At 37.7% G+C, this 19,685-nt stretch overlaps 1 protein-coding gene across 6 annotated transcripts in view; it reads left to right on the forward strand.

The window, feature by feature from the left end:
* Nucleotides 1–19,685, forward strand: part of LOC107994179 (neurogenic protein mastermind) — a 212,046-nt gene that overhangs the window by 181,643 nt on the left and 10,718 nt on the right. For 5 of the 6 annotated variants that reach the window (XM_062076349.1, XM_062076350.1, XM_062076351.1 and 2 more), the window contains 4 exons: nucleotides 11,292–11,624; nucleotides 15,980–16,157; nucleotides 17,813–18,115; nucleotides 18,566–18,817. In XM_062076349.1, coding sequence (XP_061932333.1) covers nucleotides 11,292–11,624; nucleotides 15,980–16,157; nucleotides 17,813–18,115; nucleotides 18,566–18,817 — 1,066 coding nt within the window. Of the gene's footprint in view, nucleotides 1–11,291; nucleotides 11,625–15,979; nucleotides 16,158–16,448; nucleotides 17,788–17,812; nucleotides 18,116–18,565; nucleotides 18,818–19,685 lie in introns of those variants that run through there. The other variant, XM_062076354.1, reaches the window with a different exon arrangement.

The raw sequence follows: 19,685 nt of genomic DNA on the forward strand, positions 1-19,685 counted from the left end.
TATTTAAATAGAAATATCAATGAAGATGATTGTATTTAAAGAGTTGTTGAGAGAAAAAATTTTTCCACAAAATTTCCTACAATATTTCAAATATGTGTTCGAAATATTTGCAAAGAGGCCGTGTGGATCAATAGTAGCATGCTACCGATTAAGCGGATCGATCCAGCTCGATTGCACTAGTCCGCGAGAGGGCATGCCTGAGTACATCTCGCGGTACATAAATTTATCAGCATCCCGGTGATTTCCCCGACGTATTCAAGAGGTTATATCGGGAACGTCGATGCGTTCGCCTGTTGGTTCTCTTGCGCGCGCGCTCTCTCGCGAGAGAGAGAGAGAGAGGGCGAGTTCCAGAGGCGGCGGGAATGGCAGTTCCTCGAATCAACCGTGTGCAATCCGAACGTGTACTCCGTTCGAGTGGCAAAGGGAACGAAGGGAATATAGTATATACGAGAGGAAGGAAGACGACTGGAGGGAGAAGGTGAAACAAGAAAGAGAGAGAGAGAGAGAGATAGCAGAGTTGGGTGTGGAACGCACCCAAGAGGAGGAGGAGGAGGAGGAGGAGGAAATAGTAGATTGGTGAATGCTGTAGCTATGGAGGGGGGAGAAGAAAAAGATAGAGAAAGAAAAAGTTCAAGTTTCGTGTGCGGAGGCTCTCGAGTCGCGTGTGGCCTTCGAATTCTTCACGGAACTTGGCTCGCACACCCCCCTCCCTCTACTCGTTTTATCCAGCGGCTCTGTCACAGTCACGTGACCACACCCTTGCGTGTGCCGGAAAACACCCCACTGTATTTCACCTTTCAACCGCTCGCGGCTGTCGTTTACGCGTTTCCTTCTTCCGTTTCTCTCCGGAATCGATGTAATTTCTTCCTAACCGCGGTGTTGAAACATTTTTATCGCGTCGGTGGCTCGTTCGTCTTTTCGCCCAGCTGATGACGAAATAGAAGTGTTAAATAATGGTTAGATCGATGCCAGGCACACCTGTTACGGCAACGTTTATTCCCCACCATAGAAGGACACGCCTAAAATTAAAAGTACGGTTCTTATATGGCAATTTAAAATTGAAGCGGCATTTGATCGTGTTATAAAGTTGTTACCGTTGTTAAAATAAAAGTGTTTTCGACTCGAGATAATTTCTCGCATATGTGGCAAGTATCTCGATATAAAACGATTCTAAACAAAGAAGTAATAAAGATCTAAGAAACCAATTTAATACTCTCTTATTAATAGGAGATAACGAAATCTAGCACAAATCACTTTAATACCACTTTTATACTTTTATACTTCATCCCAAGCGTTATAACGCGTTATAATTTCATATATTGGAGTATTATAATTGATCGTGAATATTATTTGCAATTGTATATACTTATAGCTTCAAAAATACGGCAAAGCGATCGGTTTAATTCCAATTTGTAAACGGTGGAGGATAAAAGCGAGCTTCCTCCTTCTTTCTCTCGCCGATCGTTTAGCAGAGCAGAACCGATCTGGATTATCAAGTAGCCAGCCCGGTTAGGAGAAAGGTCTGTCCGACAATAGGTACGCTTGTACTACTGAAAAGCCTCCTCTCGTGTACTTCGGCTGCTATTCTACCGATCTGTGCTCGCCGATTTAAAGGAAAGACGAATCGAAGAAATCGAGACACGAGGAGTGGGGAGGGGGAAGGTTTGAGATTTTACTTTCTCGAAGGAAACGCAGGGCAATTTGGATCGATTTGTAAGGTAAATACGTTGTATCTAAGATTATATATGAAAATATGGAAATCTTAATGTATATTTATAATATTTGGGTAAAAGTATTGTTTTAACATATGTGAATGTACATAGAGTTAATTCGTAAGTTTAATGCGTGCATGTTACAGTGAAGTAATATCGAATTAATTATAGACGTATTGATTAAATTTTGGAACGAGAGAATAAAAAGATGAAAGAATTATAAATTCAATTTTAAAGAGGACGAAAGTCTCGTGTTTCGTGTAAAGAGATTAATGAAAACAATGAAGATAATGAAAAGGAAGCAAATATGCGAGGAAATGGAAGGAATTTTGCAAGTCAATGAAATATTTGCTTCAAACACGATCTACCATGATATATCTATGGTGAAAAATAAAAGAAACCTATATTCGTTTATTCCCTTCTTCGTTCTTTCTCCTAAAAAAAGAAATTATCACACAAATCTCTCGACTATACATCTCTACGATACTTTCTTAACTCTTCATATGTTCGTGAAGAGAAGCTTCTCCACTCGTTTTTTTAATTATCACCGATATTGCCAATAACAATAATAACAAAAATAATCAATATTTTTCAAGTATATATATCTGCAAATAATGAAGGAACGAAAATATTGGTGTTTCGTTGAAAATTTCGCAGACGGTCAAAATGGCCGCCCTGACGGCGAGGATGGAGGAGGGAAAACATGGTGGTAAGAATAATCCGGTCGAAAAAGTTAACACCGTGGAACAATGGAGGTTTCTACGTAATCCCTCTCGTGGAAAGAAACTGCGACCAGAAGGATCCTCTTTATCAGCCACCACGAGTTTAACAACCGGCCCTTTTCTAATACGGCTTCCGCCGCTCCTTTTAACCGTACAAATATGACCAACGCGTTATTAACTTCTCGCGAACGAAGATATCCTCTCAATGATGGAGAAAAAAGAAAACCGGAAGATAGATTTGCTCGAAAGAATTCAGCTTTCGATGCGAAAATTATAAATGTGGAAAGTTATCAAATTGATATATTTTTGTATGTTCAATTTGGTACACAATATAATCTTATATAGTCTATCGATATGATATGAAGGGAAGATTAAGTCGAGAGATAAATATGTATAAATACATGTATATATATACGATTCTGTGAGCAGTTAATTAAAGGATAAACAGAGAAAAGTATATACCCTGTTGGGTATAATAGAAACCCGATAACAAACGCAAATGATGCCTAATCGATAAAATCGATTCGAGTTTAATCCAGAGGTAGGTGGTGGAAAAGCGCGCGAGGAGAGCGCGCCGTGGTTGCGGCACGTTTTCACGAATCCGCGGCCCACAAATTGCACGCTCTGGCCCCGTTTCAATTTGCCCCACGCTGTATTTCAGTTTCGCCTTAATCCCCCGGATCAATTATTTCACCCGTGTCGAGATGCGGTTCGATAAAAATCGAACCTTTTTATCGACTGAGCTCGATAATTTCGGGTCACGACGCTTCGAAATGTTTTTTTAATTGTGCGTTGCAAATTTTCATAACAGTAAAAAAGCGAGTAATCGTAAAATAATTTCGCCCGAATTCTCGAGAAAAAAATTATCGAGAAAAAAAATATTCTTTCCTCCCCTAAAGCGGTCTTATCGCCAGTTCACGATCTGTTTTCGAATCGAGCCTCGACAAATTGTCCGTCGGATTCTCGATCTGATAGATGGATCATCACGCTGGATGCACGGTGGTTGCTGGAGGTCATTGGGATCCTCTTTCCTTCCTCTATCTTCTCGAATGGCCAGTTCCAGCGCGCCTCCGCCGGCGTAAGCGGAGGATTACTCCTAGCACTCGAGCGCAGTTTGGATTTTTCGTTGTGACCAGGGATTCCCCGTTACGAAAGTCGAGACGAATGCGCGGCATCAAGTATTAGGTGGAAGTTATTTCGAGTTGTTTTCACTTTGTGATTATTCCTCTTCAAAGATTTATTGTAGAGCGGAATTCTCCAGAATATCAAGATAAGGAAATATTTCTCTGATATTTTTTTTGAGAATGATAAATTGCGAGTTTTAATGTGAGGTGTTTTACAGCAAGATATATAGAATTTCCTTTGCGTAGCTCTTATTATGGTTTTGTTGGATCATTAGACATCGGTGTTTGTTGTTAGCACTCGGATTCCTGTGGACTGGTTGCTTTGAGTGTTGAGCTTGCCAAGTGTTTTCTCGCAGCGGGATGTTTAGTTTCCGGTGACGCCATGTTTTCGCGGCGATCGACTTGCTGTTTAGCTCTATCCAGATGGCGCTGTCCATTGTAAATGGAGTTCTTTTCGATAAATATATTGTTGAGAGCGCAACATGAGATCGTTAACACGATCGTGATGATGACAAAGATGTATTAGAGTATCGTTTTTTTAAAATAAACAATAATCTTCAATATATAACATTTCCATTTACAACGAGAGGTTTAATTATCAAAATTGATTGAAAACGTTCAACAATCGTTCCAATACGAAAAAATTATTCACCTCGACGAGATCTACAATTTCCATTGATCGTAAATGATGAATCAAATCGTGCAAGCATAAAAGAAAGATCTAATTCATTTCGAAATCGTAAATCGTAGATCCAAGAAACTTGCTACGATTAGCAATTGATAAGCATTGATAAGCATATGAAAAGACGATTCTTATTCGTGATTCAATCGTGAATCACTCGATGATAAGTTCAAAAGTTCCATGAAACGATGACAGATCATGTATCACCCGTGTAAATCCATCCACGATGAAGGGATCTGCCCAAATCTGTGTTATTTCTATGTTATTTGTGCTCCATAATCGTGATTAACATCGTTTGTTTGATGATTTTCTCTCGCGTCGCAAATCAGCTTCAGTATTTTCAATTGTGTGATACGATTCTGAGGGGATAATTGGAGTTATTTAACGCTAGACTCGACAGATTTTCATATTACCCGCTTTAACGCGCTCTCAATATGATCTTCCCAATGATTTTCTCTCATCGAGATGAAATATTGTTCTTATCTCGATATTTATATTCAACGCGTTAGAATTTCGTTAGAATTAATTCGAACACTTGTTGAAACAACTTCTCGATCATTTCTCAAGGAAACTTCTCTGGATGTCAGGTAAAGGTCACGATAGAAGCCGTGGTCCAGTCACGACGATAAAAATTTATAATCCCGGTTAAAATAACATCGATAACCTTGAAATCTTGCAAAATACGGTAGCCTCGAAACGAATTTCGAAACTCTCTCTCTTTCTCTCTCTCCGCATCTTCTTCCATAATCATCTGACAAGAGCATTCACTCGTGTATCTGCAATCAAACCAAATTCAAATCTCAAAAAGAATAAAAATTCTTAAATCTCTAAAATCCAAAACTTCATCCTCTTTCTTTCTTTCTCTCGACTGTCCCCAATATCAGGCGAACCCTATATATATATATACATATATATATATATATATATATATATATACACACACGCGCGTTCCTCAGATCGATAACGCGCCGCTCACTCAGTCGCAATCACCGGCTCGAATGGATATTATTAATTACACGAGACGGCGCTAACCGTTCGCCGTAATTAATAACTAATAGCGGGGACAACCTCTAATTTCGGGATACTCGGGATACCTTGCGCCCCTTTGCGACGTGTGTGAGCGCGAGCATAGTTCCCCCTCCCTCGTCGATCGTCACTTGACTCCCTCCTTCCCCCTCCACCCGCGAGTCACGGATATACACGGCGTATACGAAGCAGCGCGACGGTGGTAATAATATACGGGACAGGCATTAGAAGACGACGTCGATTACGCGAAACAGAAATGGAAGAAGTACGTACGGTCCGCGCTTGTACGTATGCAACCGTTGCTTATGGCTATCCCCTCCACGAAGCCCATCCATCGATCGATAAACACGTTCGGCGTGTTGGGTATGCACCAAAGTGGATTCGAGGAACGATGCCGTGGATCGTTAATGGTTAAACCACTGGGCATCGTCGTTAAACGACGGTTGCTCGATCGCGTTCGGTTCTAGCGAGGATTGGAAAATGGTATGATATATGTATACACGTCTTCTTTTTTTCTCTTCTTGTGTCTCTGCGTCTATTATATTCGTTCTCTGATTGCTCGAGCAGCGTGAATATGTAATAATCGCTCTGTAATCCGATTGTTTTTAAAATCGTATTTTATAAAGGGTGTGTTAATGGAGGAGGAAAATGGAACTGTGTTTAGGAATTTTTTTTTCAGGGAAAGATTGAAAGAGTGTGTGTGTGTGGAAAGGGAGGGGCAAATATCTAGGATCGATTATATATGTCTTTTTCGGCGAACGATCGACCGAAACGTGAGATTAATTGTTTCTTCGGCGCAGAATCTCTAAACAACACTCTCCCTCCCTCGAATTCGAAATCAAACCTCTCTCATCGCTACTTCATCGCATCAATTTCACGCCACATTCATCAACCCGTTTCAACACCATTAAACTCTCTTTCGATCCCTCTCGATCTCCACCACCATCGAGCGCATCGAGCACCGACCACCACAGTGCCATTTCATCATCCGGATGGAACGGAAACACGTGAGGATTTTCATTGACAATTTTATGAAGGGATCGAAAAGGGGGGCAATTTTTCGAACGAATCGATAATTTATCTTTTCTTAAGATATTTTCCAACGATCATATAATTGTTCTTGTTGCAAAAAATACGGATGAAGTAGAATAATAATTTATTTACCAAATTTTCCAAAGAGACAGAAAAGAAGAAAATTCCAAATTTTGAATCCAGGATAAACAACAAAAATAGATGCTCTTATTCAGATCACCACTATGCAAAGGAAATAGTCCAAACAATTATTTGCCCGAACGACACGAAGCTGTCAAGCCTCGATCTTCCAACGATAATCGTAGATAGAACGAGACTAGGCATCCTTATACCTCGAGCAGATTTAAGGTGTCCAAATGTGTCCTGTGCCCTTAAACTCTTCCTCACCGTGTATAGTATTCTGAATGGTCTGCTCGTTCTTGTCCACGGAAGCTATACGACAGTTTCCAACCAAAATTCCTCCCCGGTAAGCGGAGGATAACAAGACACGTGCTATGCAGATGTCGCGGCCAGCAGATCCCGTCGGGACACCCCGTCGTGATTTAGGCTAATTATGCGCGACCCTAGAGCAGTAGTAGGGAGGGGAGGTGTTCCTCCTCTATGGCGTTATAACTAAAAGCCTACGGTGGTTCCGCCCAGCCACGGCCGCTCGTTGAATCTGGATTACGTACGCGGTGGTCTCTCGAGGAATTTAAACACCTCTTTGAAACACGTCTTTCTTTCCATTACGATTTTTACCATTACGATTGTGTGATGGTAAATGGGGGATGTTCGTTGCTCGAAAAGTTAAAATTAATAATTGGATAGTTTGATAGTATTAGGAAGAATTGGAATTTTTAAATGTTGGAATTATCTTTATTATTTTTTTCTCAAATTCTTTGTGAATAATAATATTTTAGTTTCCAGGCTAGAATCTGTGATCTCTCGAGGAATTTAAACACCCTTTTGTCACTTTTCTTTCCATTACGATTGTGTGATGGTAAATGGGGGATGTTCGTTGCTCGAAAAGTTAAAATTAATAATTGGATAGTATTAGGAATTTTTAAACTTTAATTGGAATTAACTTTATTATTTTTTTCTCAAATTCTTTGTGAAATAATAATATTTTAGTTTCCAGGCTAGAATCTGTGATCTCTCGAGGAATTTAAACACCCTTTTGTCACTTTTCTTTCCATTACGATTGTGTGATGTTCGTTGCTCGAAAAGTTAAAATTAATAATTGGATAGTTTGATAGTATTAGGAAGAATTGGAATTTTTAAATGTTGGAATTATCTTACTATCTAACTATAATAATATTTTAGTTTCCAGGCTAGAATCTGTGATCTCTCGAGGAATTTAAATACTCCTTTGCCGCATCTTTCTAATTTTTACCATTACGATTGTGTAATGGTAAATGGGGGATATTGTTCGAAAAGACTTTATCTTTATATCATTTTCTCCTCAAGTGAAACGCATAACATAATTATAAGAATATTTTTATTAATTTTTCGCCAGAATCTGGATCACACTGTGGTTTCGAGAAATTTAAACACTCCTTTGCCACGTCTTTCTTTCCATAGATGAAGAACGATTCATGGTAAATAAAGAATGTTCGTTTTGGAAAATTGGATAGTTTGGTAATAACGTAAAAATAGGAAGAATTTTTAAACGTTTGCAGTTTTTTTATCGCGAGGAAATATTAGAATCAACAATCCTTTTGCAATCTCTCAAACTTCTTTGTGAAATAACATAATAAGGATAATCCATAATAATAAAATATACGTCGAAATATGATCATCGATACCGATATTTTCGTTATTACTTGTGCTCAGCCCCAGATCCCAATCTGGAAGATCTGGAAAGATGGTATACGATGCTTCACGCGCAGACAGATACGCAGACGGCTGATGATTTGTGGCTGTTTGGAGAATCGATAGGTCGGGGTATAGATCATACGAGGGAGATTTAATCGATCGGGATAAAGGCTGGTCTATAATTAGGAACGAGAATGGCGAGTGTAATAAAATAGTCTGCTGAAACAGGTTGGCCTGTCGACCTTGAGATAGTCGACCTGCTCGCCATGATCATCACGAGAACAACAGTCCGTTTGAATTGTGGCTTTTAGATGGCTTATTGTCGATATATTTATATATCTCAATATCCATACATTCCGTCCATAACCAATTTTTCTCTACACGAAATGAATTGCTTAATAAATTTCATATAAGCTTTTTCCCAAAAACTTTCTCAAATTTCTAACCAAACTAAAATTCCAATAATCAACAATTGAATTCCCCCGATAAGTTTTCCTCCTCTATTCTCTCTTTTTTAGAATTATTAAACGAAAATTAACCGATCGACGAAATGGAACAGAAAAAGAAGGCAACTTATCCAATTACTGGAGAAATTCCTCTCGAATTATTTACGAATTTATCTGCCACCCGACACAATGGTGGTTAGTAGTAGCACGAGCAGAGCGCGTCGAAAACAGAGGAGGACCGTGCACGTCGGCCCGTTGTTAATTGCCATAATGAAGATTATTCGCAGCGCGGTTCGCGTAAAAGGGTGCGCCGTTGTCTCGGTAAAACGGCCGTGCAGAAATTCAGTTACAATAGCTCCTCCCATCTTTTGATTTACAAATATTTTGCCGAGTTACGAGAATTAGCGATACACAAATGTCAAGTGGAATTTTTCTTTAAAATTGATGCCGGTCTCCTCTCGATCGATCTCGAATTAAAAGAGAAGGAGAGAACTTTTGCAGGTTTTTTTTCCTTTTTTTTTTTTTTTAATTAAAGAAACGTGTAATAAAAGTTAAGATCCGAACGGAATAATGTATGCGCACGGTCGGTGTGTGTGAAAAGGATTACACGTGTACACGTACACACGCACAACGAGTATTAAATATTAAATATTCCAGAATAATAAACATCGATTCTAAGAATATAAATTAGATACACGTATTGAGAATAATACGTGTCGTGTAGAAAATGAAAAAAAGTCGTTCATGACTTTACAATGAAGGATTATAAACAAGAGTCGTTTAATCGTTAGAATTAAGGAAACATCGCAATTATGAGAGAATTATATAAACACATATATTTTTATTCATTTAATTACGTATGCATAATTGATTCGCTCGATTCAATTTATATTCCTTTATTCAAATTTCAATTTTTGAATCATAGTAAAAACGAACTTTATTTCTCTATAATATCTATCAATTCTGGCTGGCTAAGGATTTTATCAAAAAAAAAAAAAAAAAAGGCAAATTAGAATTCCCCTTTCTCGTTTTCTAATTTGAATAATATATTATTTTTCTTTTTTGGATTATATATTATATGTGCGTATATTTTTTTTCAACAATAATTTAAAGAAAATTTTAATTATTTTAAATCACTCGACAACAACGGTATATAAACATTCGGTCGTGTATGTATATTCATAGACTATTAAATTATCAGAGTTTCCAAAAATTACTTGTTTATATAGCAACTAAACGCGATAATTGTCATATCAGCAATGGCGAAGAATGTTTTTATCGCATCTGTTTATTTCATGGTATACTTTTCAAGATACCAACAAAAGTAAGAAAACATTCTTAACAATATATTATCCAAATGTTAAAAATGACTGCATTGATAAATTTAATCTGTCCACCATCCAATGAGATTTATTTAAAAAAAAGAAGGAATATACGTTCAAATATATACTCGATATCCAATAATACTCGAAGCAATTAGAATATCGAAAATATATCGAGGTAGTTGTTTGGAGATTTTAAAAAAACAAAAATTTAGATTCTCTCACATATGTTATTCAGAATAGAATTATTATTAAGTGAAAATTTGATATCTGTAGAGGACGATCGAGGCTTGGTTCGATTATACGTACACGTGTCCAAGACCTTGTGTCACAGATCACGTTAGTCACGCTATAATAAAATATACTGTGACGAGATATCGAGAGGGAGCAATTTACATATTGATCGGTCAACAAACAACAAACGTCTCGAAACCAAAGAGAAATGTTATTATCCTCTTTGTTCGATCACTCGCGTTTGAAATTCGCGCGCAATCCGTTCGGCGACGCCTGCGCATCGTGCATATATTTTCAAATATATTCCTAAAAATTTGCAATATCCAGGCTTTGAATAGAGATAAAAATTGGATCTACGAATACGTAATTTATTACACTCATTGCGATAATTATAAAATTAGTTAAAATTAATAAAACAAAAATTGGTTGTTACTAATTTCTAATTTATAAGATCGATAGAAGAATATTTATAAAGTATTTACTTGAGAAACGATAGTTGTTTCGTTATCACAAGTGCACCAGGGGGGAAGAGAAGTTCGAAGTTGGACTAGATTAACACGACTCGATTGTCGGGGTCAAGGGTCAATCGAACAGGACAACGCTCGTGCCTTATACTTGTCTCTCTCTCTTTCTCTCTCTCTCGATCCTTTATCCATGTCCGGATGTGGATGAGATATTGAAGAACGGTAGCCATTTTGTATCATTGACCTAGCAACGAGACAGGACAATAGTCGTCGCCACTTGTCCACCTTAGCTTTTTTGCTAAAAATCAAATTCCAGCCCGCCTGTGGCGAAGCCTCTTGTTTGTGCCTCTTTCTTCCTCTCTCGATCCGATCGTGGATCCAAATCAGCGTGAGATTTATTTCTGCAATGAGAAAATAAATTGAAAAATTGTTCGATTTCCGTAAAATAGGCATCGAGACACTTGTTTACGAATAAGAATATTTTTCTAAATTCCCCAATTTCTATTGCAATCGAATTATATACTTTCAAGAAAGAAGAGTCGAAATATTAAATCTATATAACAAATAAACAGAACATTCACATTTCAATAAGTCGATCTAATATAACTTTTAATATAAACATTTATTCACTCATCAAGAGTCCAAAAAACTCTTAGATTTAAAAGCTCGAAGTAGAAAAGAAATGATCGCCGGAATAACTAGATAATGATAAATTTCCGGATCTCTGTCACAGGTGTCCGCGGGTCAGCACATGCAGCTAACAGGCGACCTGAAGCCGGGGGTATCGGTGGCGGCGCAGCAAGGCATGTACTTCAGCCAGCAGCAAACGCAAAATCAGTCGGCCGGTCAGACGGACACCTACTGCTCGGTGTCGCAGTCCCAGACGATCAACTTCACGCAGCAGAGCCTGAGACAGAGGGCTGCGGCCGCGGCTGCGGGCGGCGTCCCCCAACCTGCCGGCGCTGCGCCGGCACGCAGCCATCCCCAGCAAGTGCAACCCAATCAGGTGGACCAGCACCAACACGCGAAAATTCTTCAACAGCAGCAGCTGATGCGCGCCCAGCAGGTACGTGCGTCCCTCCCTCCCTCTCCCTCTTCGATCGATCCAAGGATTTCCGAGGATTATCGCGCGATAGCGATAACCTGGAAGGGTGTGAAACCTCGTAGACTGGTTTATGGTTTAATTATCTAATGGCAACTCGCGATGTTTATCTATGGTAATAGAAACGGTGTTACCAGTAGGAGAGGGAGATAATTCGATGGAGGTTTAGTTTGATCTGAGGGTTTTAATTTTCGTCGGTGATGTAATTTTTCGAAAGATTGAACGAGGGGGGAGGAGACGAAGAGTGTAAGCAAATTTTGAAATTCGACGGAGAGACACGTTAGAAACGTTAGAATTAAAATATAAATGCAAATGAGATGTAAATTGAGACGTTATAAATGGGATACAAATCGATAAAAACTCTCTCTCTCGAGTCGTTATCTTGCAAACTTTTTCCTTTTAAGTGGAAGGGAAGCCGTGACGTGGCGCGTTATTCGAAACATTAAGTTCGCATCCGGGGATGGCGTTCGTGCAACAGGTACCGCCAGGTTCTTCGCGACTAACTCCTCTCCATTCTCCAACTGTTGTTGAAAGAAACGGCGCAAATAGGACAACCGTCTTGGAAGCCACGGAACAATGAATAGAAACTTTTTCCGTAACCGGGAAATCTGCGTTCACGCGCACTTCCTGGAGAAAACGTAGTAGTAATGCCCGGTGTTATCGTGACCAAACGAGATCTCTTGCCTTTCTTATGGATGTTTACGGATGCGGTTTGCCTTGCTCGAGGGAGTCCGATCCAAGTAAAATTGTTGCGGTTTCTTATTCATTGTTTTCCTTTTCGTTTTATATTCGCGCGGCTCCCCTTTCTTTTGACGATACGCCTTTCGATTCGAGATATAACGTCTCTATGTATCATCGTGCCAAAACACACGCTTCGCGATTTATTTATCTTTTCTTTTCTCTCTTTTTGGAAACATTCGATTCCACTTTTCCCCCCCTAAAATGAACGAAATGTCTCGCGCGTCAATTCCTCTTCTCTCAGAGACAGAGAGAGAGAGAGACGCTTATTTAGTCAGTCTAAGTATAAACGAAGTATAATGGATGAAAAAAAAGAAAAAGAAAAAAATGACGATTGTCGTAAAGATACATACGTCGTAATAATGAGTTCTTCGGGTATAATAAATGCACACGTTATTACCTTACGCCTTATTAGAGGATTTAAATTACAAGTAAACGCGTTAGTTTAACATGATTTCGAGCCGTTAAGCTGACTGTTTACAATTTGCAATTTTTATCCGTATCCGTTAAGTTATTGCTCTTTGTGTGGCAAAGGGGAGACAAAGAAAGGAGGAAAGAAAGAAAAAGAAGAGAAGGGAAAGGGGATGGGGGAGAGAGAGAGAGAGAGAGAGACAGTGCTCGACTGTATCGGGTCGTCTGTTCTAGTTACACGTACGGGTATAATATAACGTCGGCAAGTTTGCAATCAGACAACATTTGCATGCAGTCATTTACATCTTGTCCGGCACCGTGTTCTTCATCTTTTATGCATTTCCAATTTGCATCCGAAGAAACTGTGTCCACGAGCTCAATTACTGTCACTGAATCGTCTTCTTCTCCCTCTTCTTATTCTTATTCTTCCACCAAGAGATTATCCTTGCTTGAACGCTCGGCCTATTGAAAAATCGCTAAAACATTGAATGTAAAATTGCACGTTGTTGTCACGACACCTGTCCAAGCTTTAACCCACTCTGTCGATTCCAGGATTATTTAACGCAAATTTGAGCCCGATGGGATCGCGTTTATCGTTCTTTAAGATTAAATTTACAAACTTTTGAATTTTTCACGATTTTATTCTTCTCGTCTTATATTTACTCCCATAACGGTGATTCAAATTTCCTTCAAAAGAATTCAATTTCTAACTAGAAAAGAGAAAGGGAAAAGTTAGGTTCAGAGCAAATAAATATCGAAAATATCGATAGAGTGATAAAACATTAATTGAAAAATATTGATAATAAATCGATTCGAAATGAAATTCAGAGTTCTGTTCGAGTTCTCACGTTTTCCACTCGTGGACACGATTTATTAACGGATGACTCAGTTTGTAATACCGAGCAATCGACGATGTTAAGATATCGAAGGCGACTCTTCGATCGTGCTCCAGTTACTAATTGCAGGTTTCACGCAATTGGTTAGTCATCCCTTCCCTCTCCTCTCTCGATAAAGAAAGCCTGATGAAGAACGCAGCTTACCTCTTCCTCCTCGCACGATAAAACAAACGGTTTGATAAGATAAACACCGGATCGTTTCGATCGAGGCTCGATTGAAATTGAGAGTTACGAGAGAAAAAGAAAGGGAGTTTTTGAGATTGCAGACGTCTATACTTTCTACACAATCGAAGAGCAATCGAGTTTCTAATTACCGTGAGAACGACCATGGTGTGGCATTTCGTTTCCTCGATCGATCCAATTTGAAAGATTTTGTCGAAGAATGAACGTTTCTCGAGAGATTCTATGTTTTCTAATCTTTAATTTATTTATAAAAAAGGGATTTAGAAAGAGGGTCTCGAGATAAAATATTACAAAGTGTAAAGTAATGCAAAGTATTTGAAGAAAAAGAAAATATTTTAAATTATTTTAGAAGCTCGTATATAACGTCGAGTCACCTCGAGATAGGAGTCTTAAGGGGGTTAACGATAATTGTTAATGAATCGTAAATTTATTATACGCGTAATATCGTATCGATTTTTAAAGATGTTCAAAAAATTTTTAATCATTTCTATTCCATATTTCAAGAGATCTTCGATATCGAGCTCGAAATACGAATTTTTAATGCTTTTCAATTTTTGAAAAAAATATTGATTATTGAAATGTTGATCTAGTTTGAAATTAATTTACGAGAGAAGCATTTCACTTCCTTCTTTCCAGTCGATCGGGTAAACACGCGTGAAATTGTTACATGCTGATTTTAAGAACACTTCCTCCGTTCACCAGAAAACTGTTTGTGAGAGCATGAGGGCGGTGCTCGACTAATCGTAGGTTGTGCACGTCGAATAAATGCTTCTATCTGTCGGAGAGAGTGCTCCATTTTTGCACATTTGTGTATCTGTACACAGCGTAGATAGAAAGTTTGGGAACGAAATGAAAACTATTAAACACGTTGCAAAATATATTTTTTTAAAAATAACGACAAATGGAAAAAATTTACGTTAATTGAACTATTTTCTACGAGAAAGAATAATTCCATATACTTTCAATTCATGGTATTATCAAAAAAAAAAAAAAAGAAAGGAAACGAGAATTCAACGTAAAATGGAAGCTCACCTCGGAGGATTAACAATTAAGATAGATAATGTTCTCACTTCTGGCTCGCCATGTGTCAAAAGAAATGGAAAAATGCGGACAGAAAAGAGCATAAAGGGAGAAAGGCGAGGAGAAAATGTCGAGAAACATATACAGTGAATGTATATCTCGGTTGGTAACGAGGAAAATGCGCGGCCACACTGTCTCTGGTCGCCTTTCTGTCTTCATTGTCGTCGCTCGTGTACGCGAGAGCTTTCGTCGTCGGCGGCCACGGCGTAACACCAGGAAGTGGAAACGCAATCCACGAGGGCTTGTGCAACGACACCGATGCTAGCAACTTCCGTGCTAACCAGCCTCGACGACAATACGACTCGTAACGAGTCATCGATGCGTGCCGTGAGCGGACTCGCAATTATTCCCTCGTGGAATCTGTCGGCCAGCTTTCTAACTCGTTCGTTGTATCGTTGGTCAAAGCATCGTTGTTCGAATCGTCGAATTTCCATTTCGCTCGCTGATTCCAATATTTTGATGTTATACGTTCACAATCAGTGAATCGTCGTGAAAATCGTTGAGAATAGTGTTACGATGGTACGAATATCTTTTATAATCCTTACATGTAAGATGTATTCCAATCGAACATTAAAATTATCGTTCGAACGATTTGGTATACTTGAGCTAGCATGGCGATGTTTCCTTTCTTTGCCGTCAGATGTCTCTCGTCGCTTTCTCGCAAGTGAATTTTAATTTCTACGTGTACAAATTCGAATATTTTTATTTACGATGGAAATCTTGTAATCCTTTTTGATGTTAATTCTAATCCTGCTTAAGGAGTAAAGATATACTTTAAAAAAATAGGAATATTGTTATTAACGATTGTTATTAATCTTTTACAATTTTTTAACTCTCGTATGGAGAGTAATTCCATCACTACTGTTTACGAAAATACGTGTAACCCTAAGGTTAGGCGTTATTGTTATAATAATACAATGGAGATACAGCGTCGAGTTTCAAAGTCACAAGTATCCAGAAACACGTGATTTAATAATGTAATTGAAATCCATTGTTTGGTTGGTCTTTCAGGTGATGCAACAACAACAACACATGGCCGGAGGAATGGGTGGCGTGAGACCGCCACCACCCGAATACAAAGCGGCTCAGGCCCAAATGATGCACGCTGGTATCGGTATGGCTCAACAGGCTAGGTTTCCCAATACCGGCCCTATGCGCAGGGTTACGCAACAACCTATGCCACCTTCAGGTGAGTGGAAAATTGAAATTGAAATAGTTTCATTAGCATCGATCAATAAAAATTTCTTAAAGAAACTCCAACTAAAAATCTAAATATAGAAAAGCTGTTCGTACCGATTGTTAAATATTGGACAAATTATTGGATAATTACATCGGTATATTGAAATAGAAAAAAATATATATATATATCCGCGTTAAGTGACGAAAGGAGGAAAAAAAAGAAATGAAAGAAATAACAACGCAAAAAATGCGCGACGAGTATAAACGATCGAGGGAGTAACTAGTATATGTATGTTCGTAGAAGTGGAAATCAACCACATCGGCAAGATCCGCTCCTCTGTTAATTTTTTTACGCTGACAGTAGTGACGGTTACGTCATTTTCATATGCACTGGAAGTCGGAAGGCACTTAGGGTAATGAGAATCTGGGCGCTTAGTATCGATTCTTTTCGTCGAAACGGCGAATGTTCTTTCGATGCGTGGAATTATTCAGCGGTGGATTTTCATTTACTTTCGAAATTTTATTGAAAAAAAATAAAAAAGAAAAAAAAGAAAGAAAGAAAGAAAGATACGCGTGTGTACACATTTACCTTTCTATTTTATCTTTATTGCAAATTGCAATACCGAAAACTATAAAACTATTTTGAAATAAAATAACATAAATTACAGAAGTATGAAAATTACGGTATATAATAAAATATGTTTAAAAACTTTAAACTGTGGAAAGAAAATTAAATTGTAATGAAAGTTTTTAGAATCGTGAAATTTAATTTAAAAATATTCGACGAAAAATATATATATTTACGATGACATTTCTCAGTTGTGAACTAAGAAAAGACAACTAGCGGCAATCATGTATTAAAAAAAAATATATAAAGCGGAACAAAACGTAATAAAAACTTGCAATTTTTTTCTCTTTCTCTCGATCAACCGAATTATTTCGATTACACAGAAGCATGGGTAAAAATTAAACGGTGAAAATAATGGCGGAAAAATATTCGATTAATCCGAGGCGTCCATTCGAATAATATTTACACTTACTTCTTGGTAAGCCATTAGATAAGTATTCGTGGAAAATGAACCTGATCTTTCCGCTCCAGGCTAAAAAAAACGAGATAGTGGCGAAGATGGGGGTGGAAAGGGGGATCGTAAATATTCTTATACACGTACCGAGGTTCCCTCTATCGATCCGGCTCGAAGCTACTTTCATAAGATTCTATCCAAACGAAAATCCACGGAGCATTAAGGCTCCACGTTTCCATCGCAATACGTGTAATCTTCGTTACGTATCTGGCTGGGCCAGAAAGAAGAGACGTTTCTCCGAGATCGATCACACACTCTCCTCCTCTTCGTGTGTTTTCGATTCCCGTTAAACTTGCATAAAATTTTTCCATACAAACTAAATTTAACGAGAAGGATATTCTTCCTTTCCATTCGACGCGGACTATAAATACAGAATCGTTCGTGCGGCCATTTATTTCCATAATTTTTTTGAATTCCAATTTGGAAGAGCAAATTCGTAATAAACAAAACTCTCGCGAAATGGAAATCGATGCTGTTCGACGATAATAAAATAAAAGAAGAAAAAGAAGGAAAATTATCTCTTCGCAGAAATAATTTTTGAAATTATTAACAATATAATTTTTATCTCTTGTTTTCACCGTAGGTCCGATGATGAGGCCGCAAATGGCGCAGCAACAACAACAGGCATTGCACGCTGCCGGTGGCAATATGTACATGGGCGGTGGTAGTATGGCGGCGATTGGCGGCATGCATCAAATGCATCAGCGTCTTGGATATCCTAGGACCAACAATCAACGGCCGCCTAACGTCAGCGTTGGCCCGCCCGATGGCCTTGGAAATAGCATCGCTGGCCGTGGCGCGCAGCAGGAGTGGCGACACGTTCTCATGCAGCAGCAGGGCTTTCAGGCGCAAATGCGATCGCAATTTAATCAGCAAGGTCACCAAGGTAAGCTTCTCCCCGGTAAACCAGTAACATTACTCGTAAACTCGAGGAATCGCGGTTCTAAGCAATAATTAGTGGATATCTTTTTTTTTGTTTAGTTAATCGGTTATTAGATTATTTTATTATCTTCGAGTTTAAGAATTAATTTCCACGGAAAATGGAATATTGGAAGGATCGTACGAAATGGATGTTATTTCCGTTTGTAGTTGAATGTTACGACGAGATATTGACGATATTGCGTAGAATGCGAGTTAAATTTTATGAAATTTATAGTTGTATCTTTTCTTAGAAAAGATTTAATAGGAATGTGGTTAATTATGGTTTAAAAATTCAGACGTAAGAAACTTGTTTATGACAAATGGAAATTGAATTATTATTTTTCTTTAACTAGTTATTATGAAATAAGCGTATAAATAATTGTGTTAAATCGTTTCACTTATCCTTATCTTCCAGGTGGATTCGGTATGGGTGGAACGGGTGGCATGCAGATGAACGCCGCGCAAATGCAGCATCAACAGTTGATTCGCTCACAGAGTGGAGGTATCGCCGGATCCGGTATGGGCAACAGCACTCAAATGCAGCAGCTACTGTCGCAGCAACACCAGCAGCAGACATTAGCCATGCAGCAGAGTAATAATCAGATGTCACTGCAGATGCAAATGTCGCAGTCCTCATCAGTCAACTCTGTCAGCAGTACTGGAACTGGTGAGTCTTGGACGATGATCATTCCCTGATTCTCATAATGTGAGAAATAATAATCGAGGGATAACGAGTAAAAAAAAGTTATCCCAATTTAATTTATTTCAATCATCTTGATAATTCGATCGATCAACTTGATAATTTTATGAGTTAATATCAACTGATAATTACATCAATAATAATAATATTACTAATATTGATAATAATTTAATGATAGTATGATTTATTTAAATGATTTTATTTTAATTAAATAAGTTTACCGCGAAATATTGTAAAAATTTAGATGATGAATTATAAAATATATAATAATGATTATCTATAATTACAAATAATAATTATAGTGTTACTGATTTGTTAATGATTTTGTAATAATCAAGATATATATGTACACAATAATATAATTAATCATTTTAATAATGTTTTTAGAAATCGAATTTCTATTGTTGAGAAATATTTGATTTTAATCGTATTCTAATAATATATCAATATTTGCGTATAATATTTTATTACTCTATATTTAAATTTCTTAATATCGCTGATTCTTAATCAAGTATGTATGTAATTGAATAAAAGCAGTCAATAAAATTCCTTGTCCCAATTAAAACATTGATGAATAATTAAAATTTATTTATTATTAAATACTTACGATTTTACAATAGAATTTTACAATAATTACAATAGAATATGATATATTTTTCCTATCAAAGATGCTTAATTATATCCATTATATATGGAAAATAGCACTTCAATATGATACAAATATTTTAAACTATCTCCTTTGTTATCATTTACATTCTCCATTTTTTTTATTAAACTATAAAAATATTACTCTTTCCTATTAATATATTATTACATTCGCTCTCATTACACGTAT

The sequence above is a fragment of the Apis cerana genome, linkage group LG6, assembly GCF_029169275.1.
Source record: "Apis cerana isolate GH-2021 linkage group LG6, AcerK_1.0, whole genome shotgun sequence".
NCBI lineage: Eukaryota > Metazoa > Arthropoda > Insecta > Hymenoptera > Apidae > Apis > Apis cerana.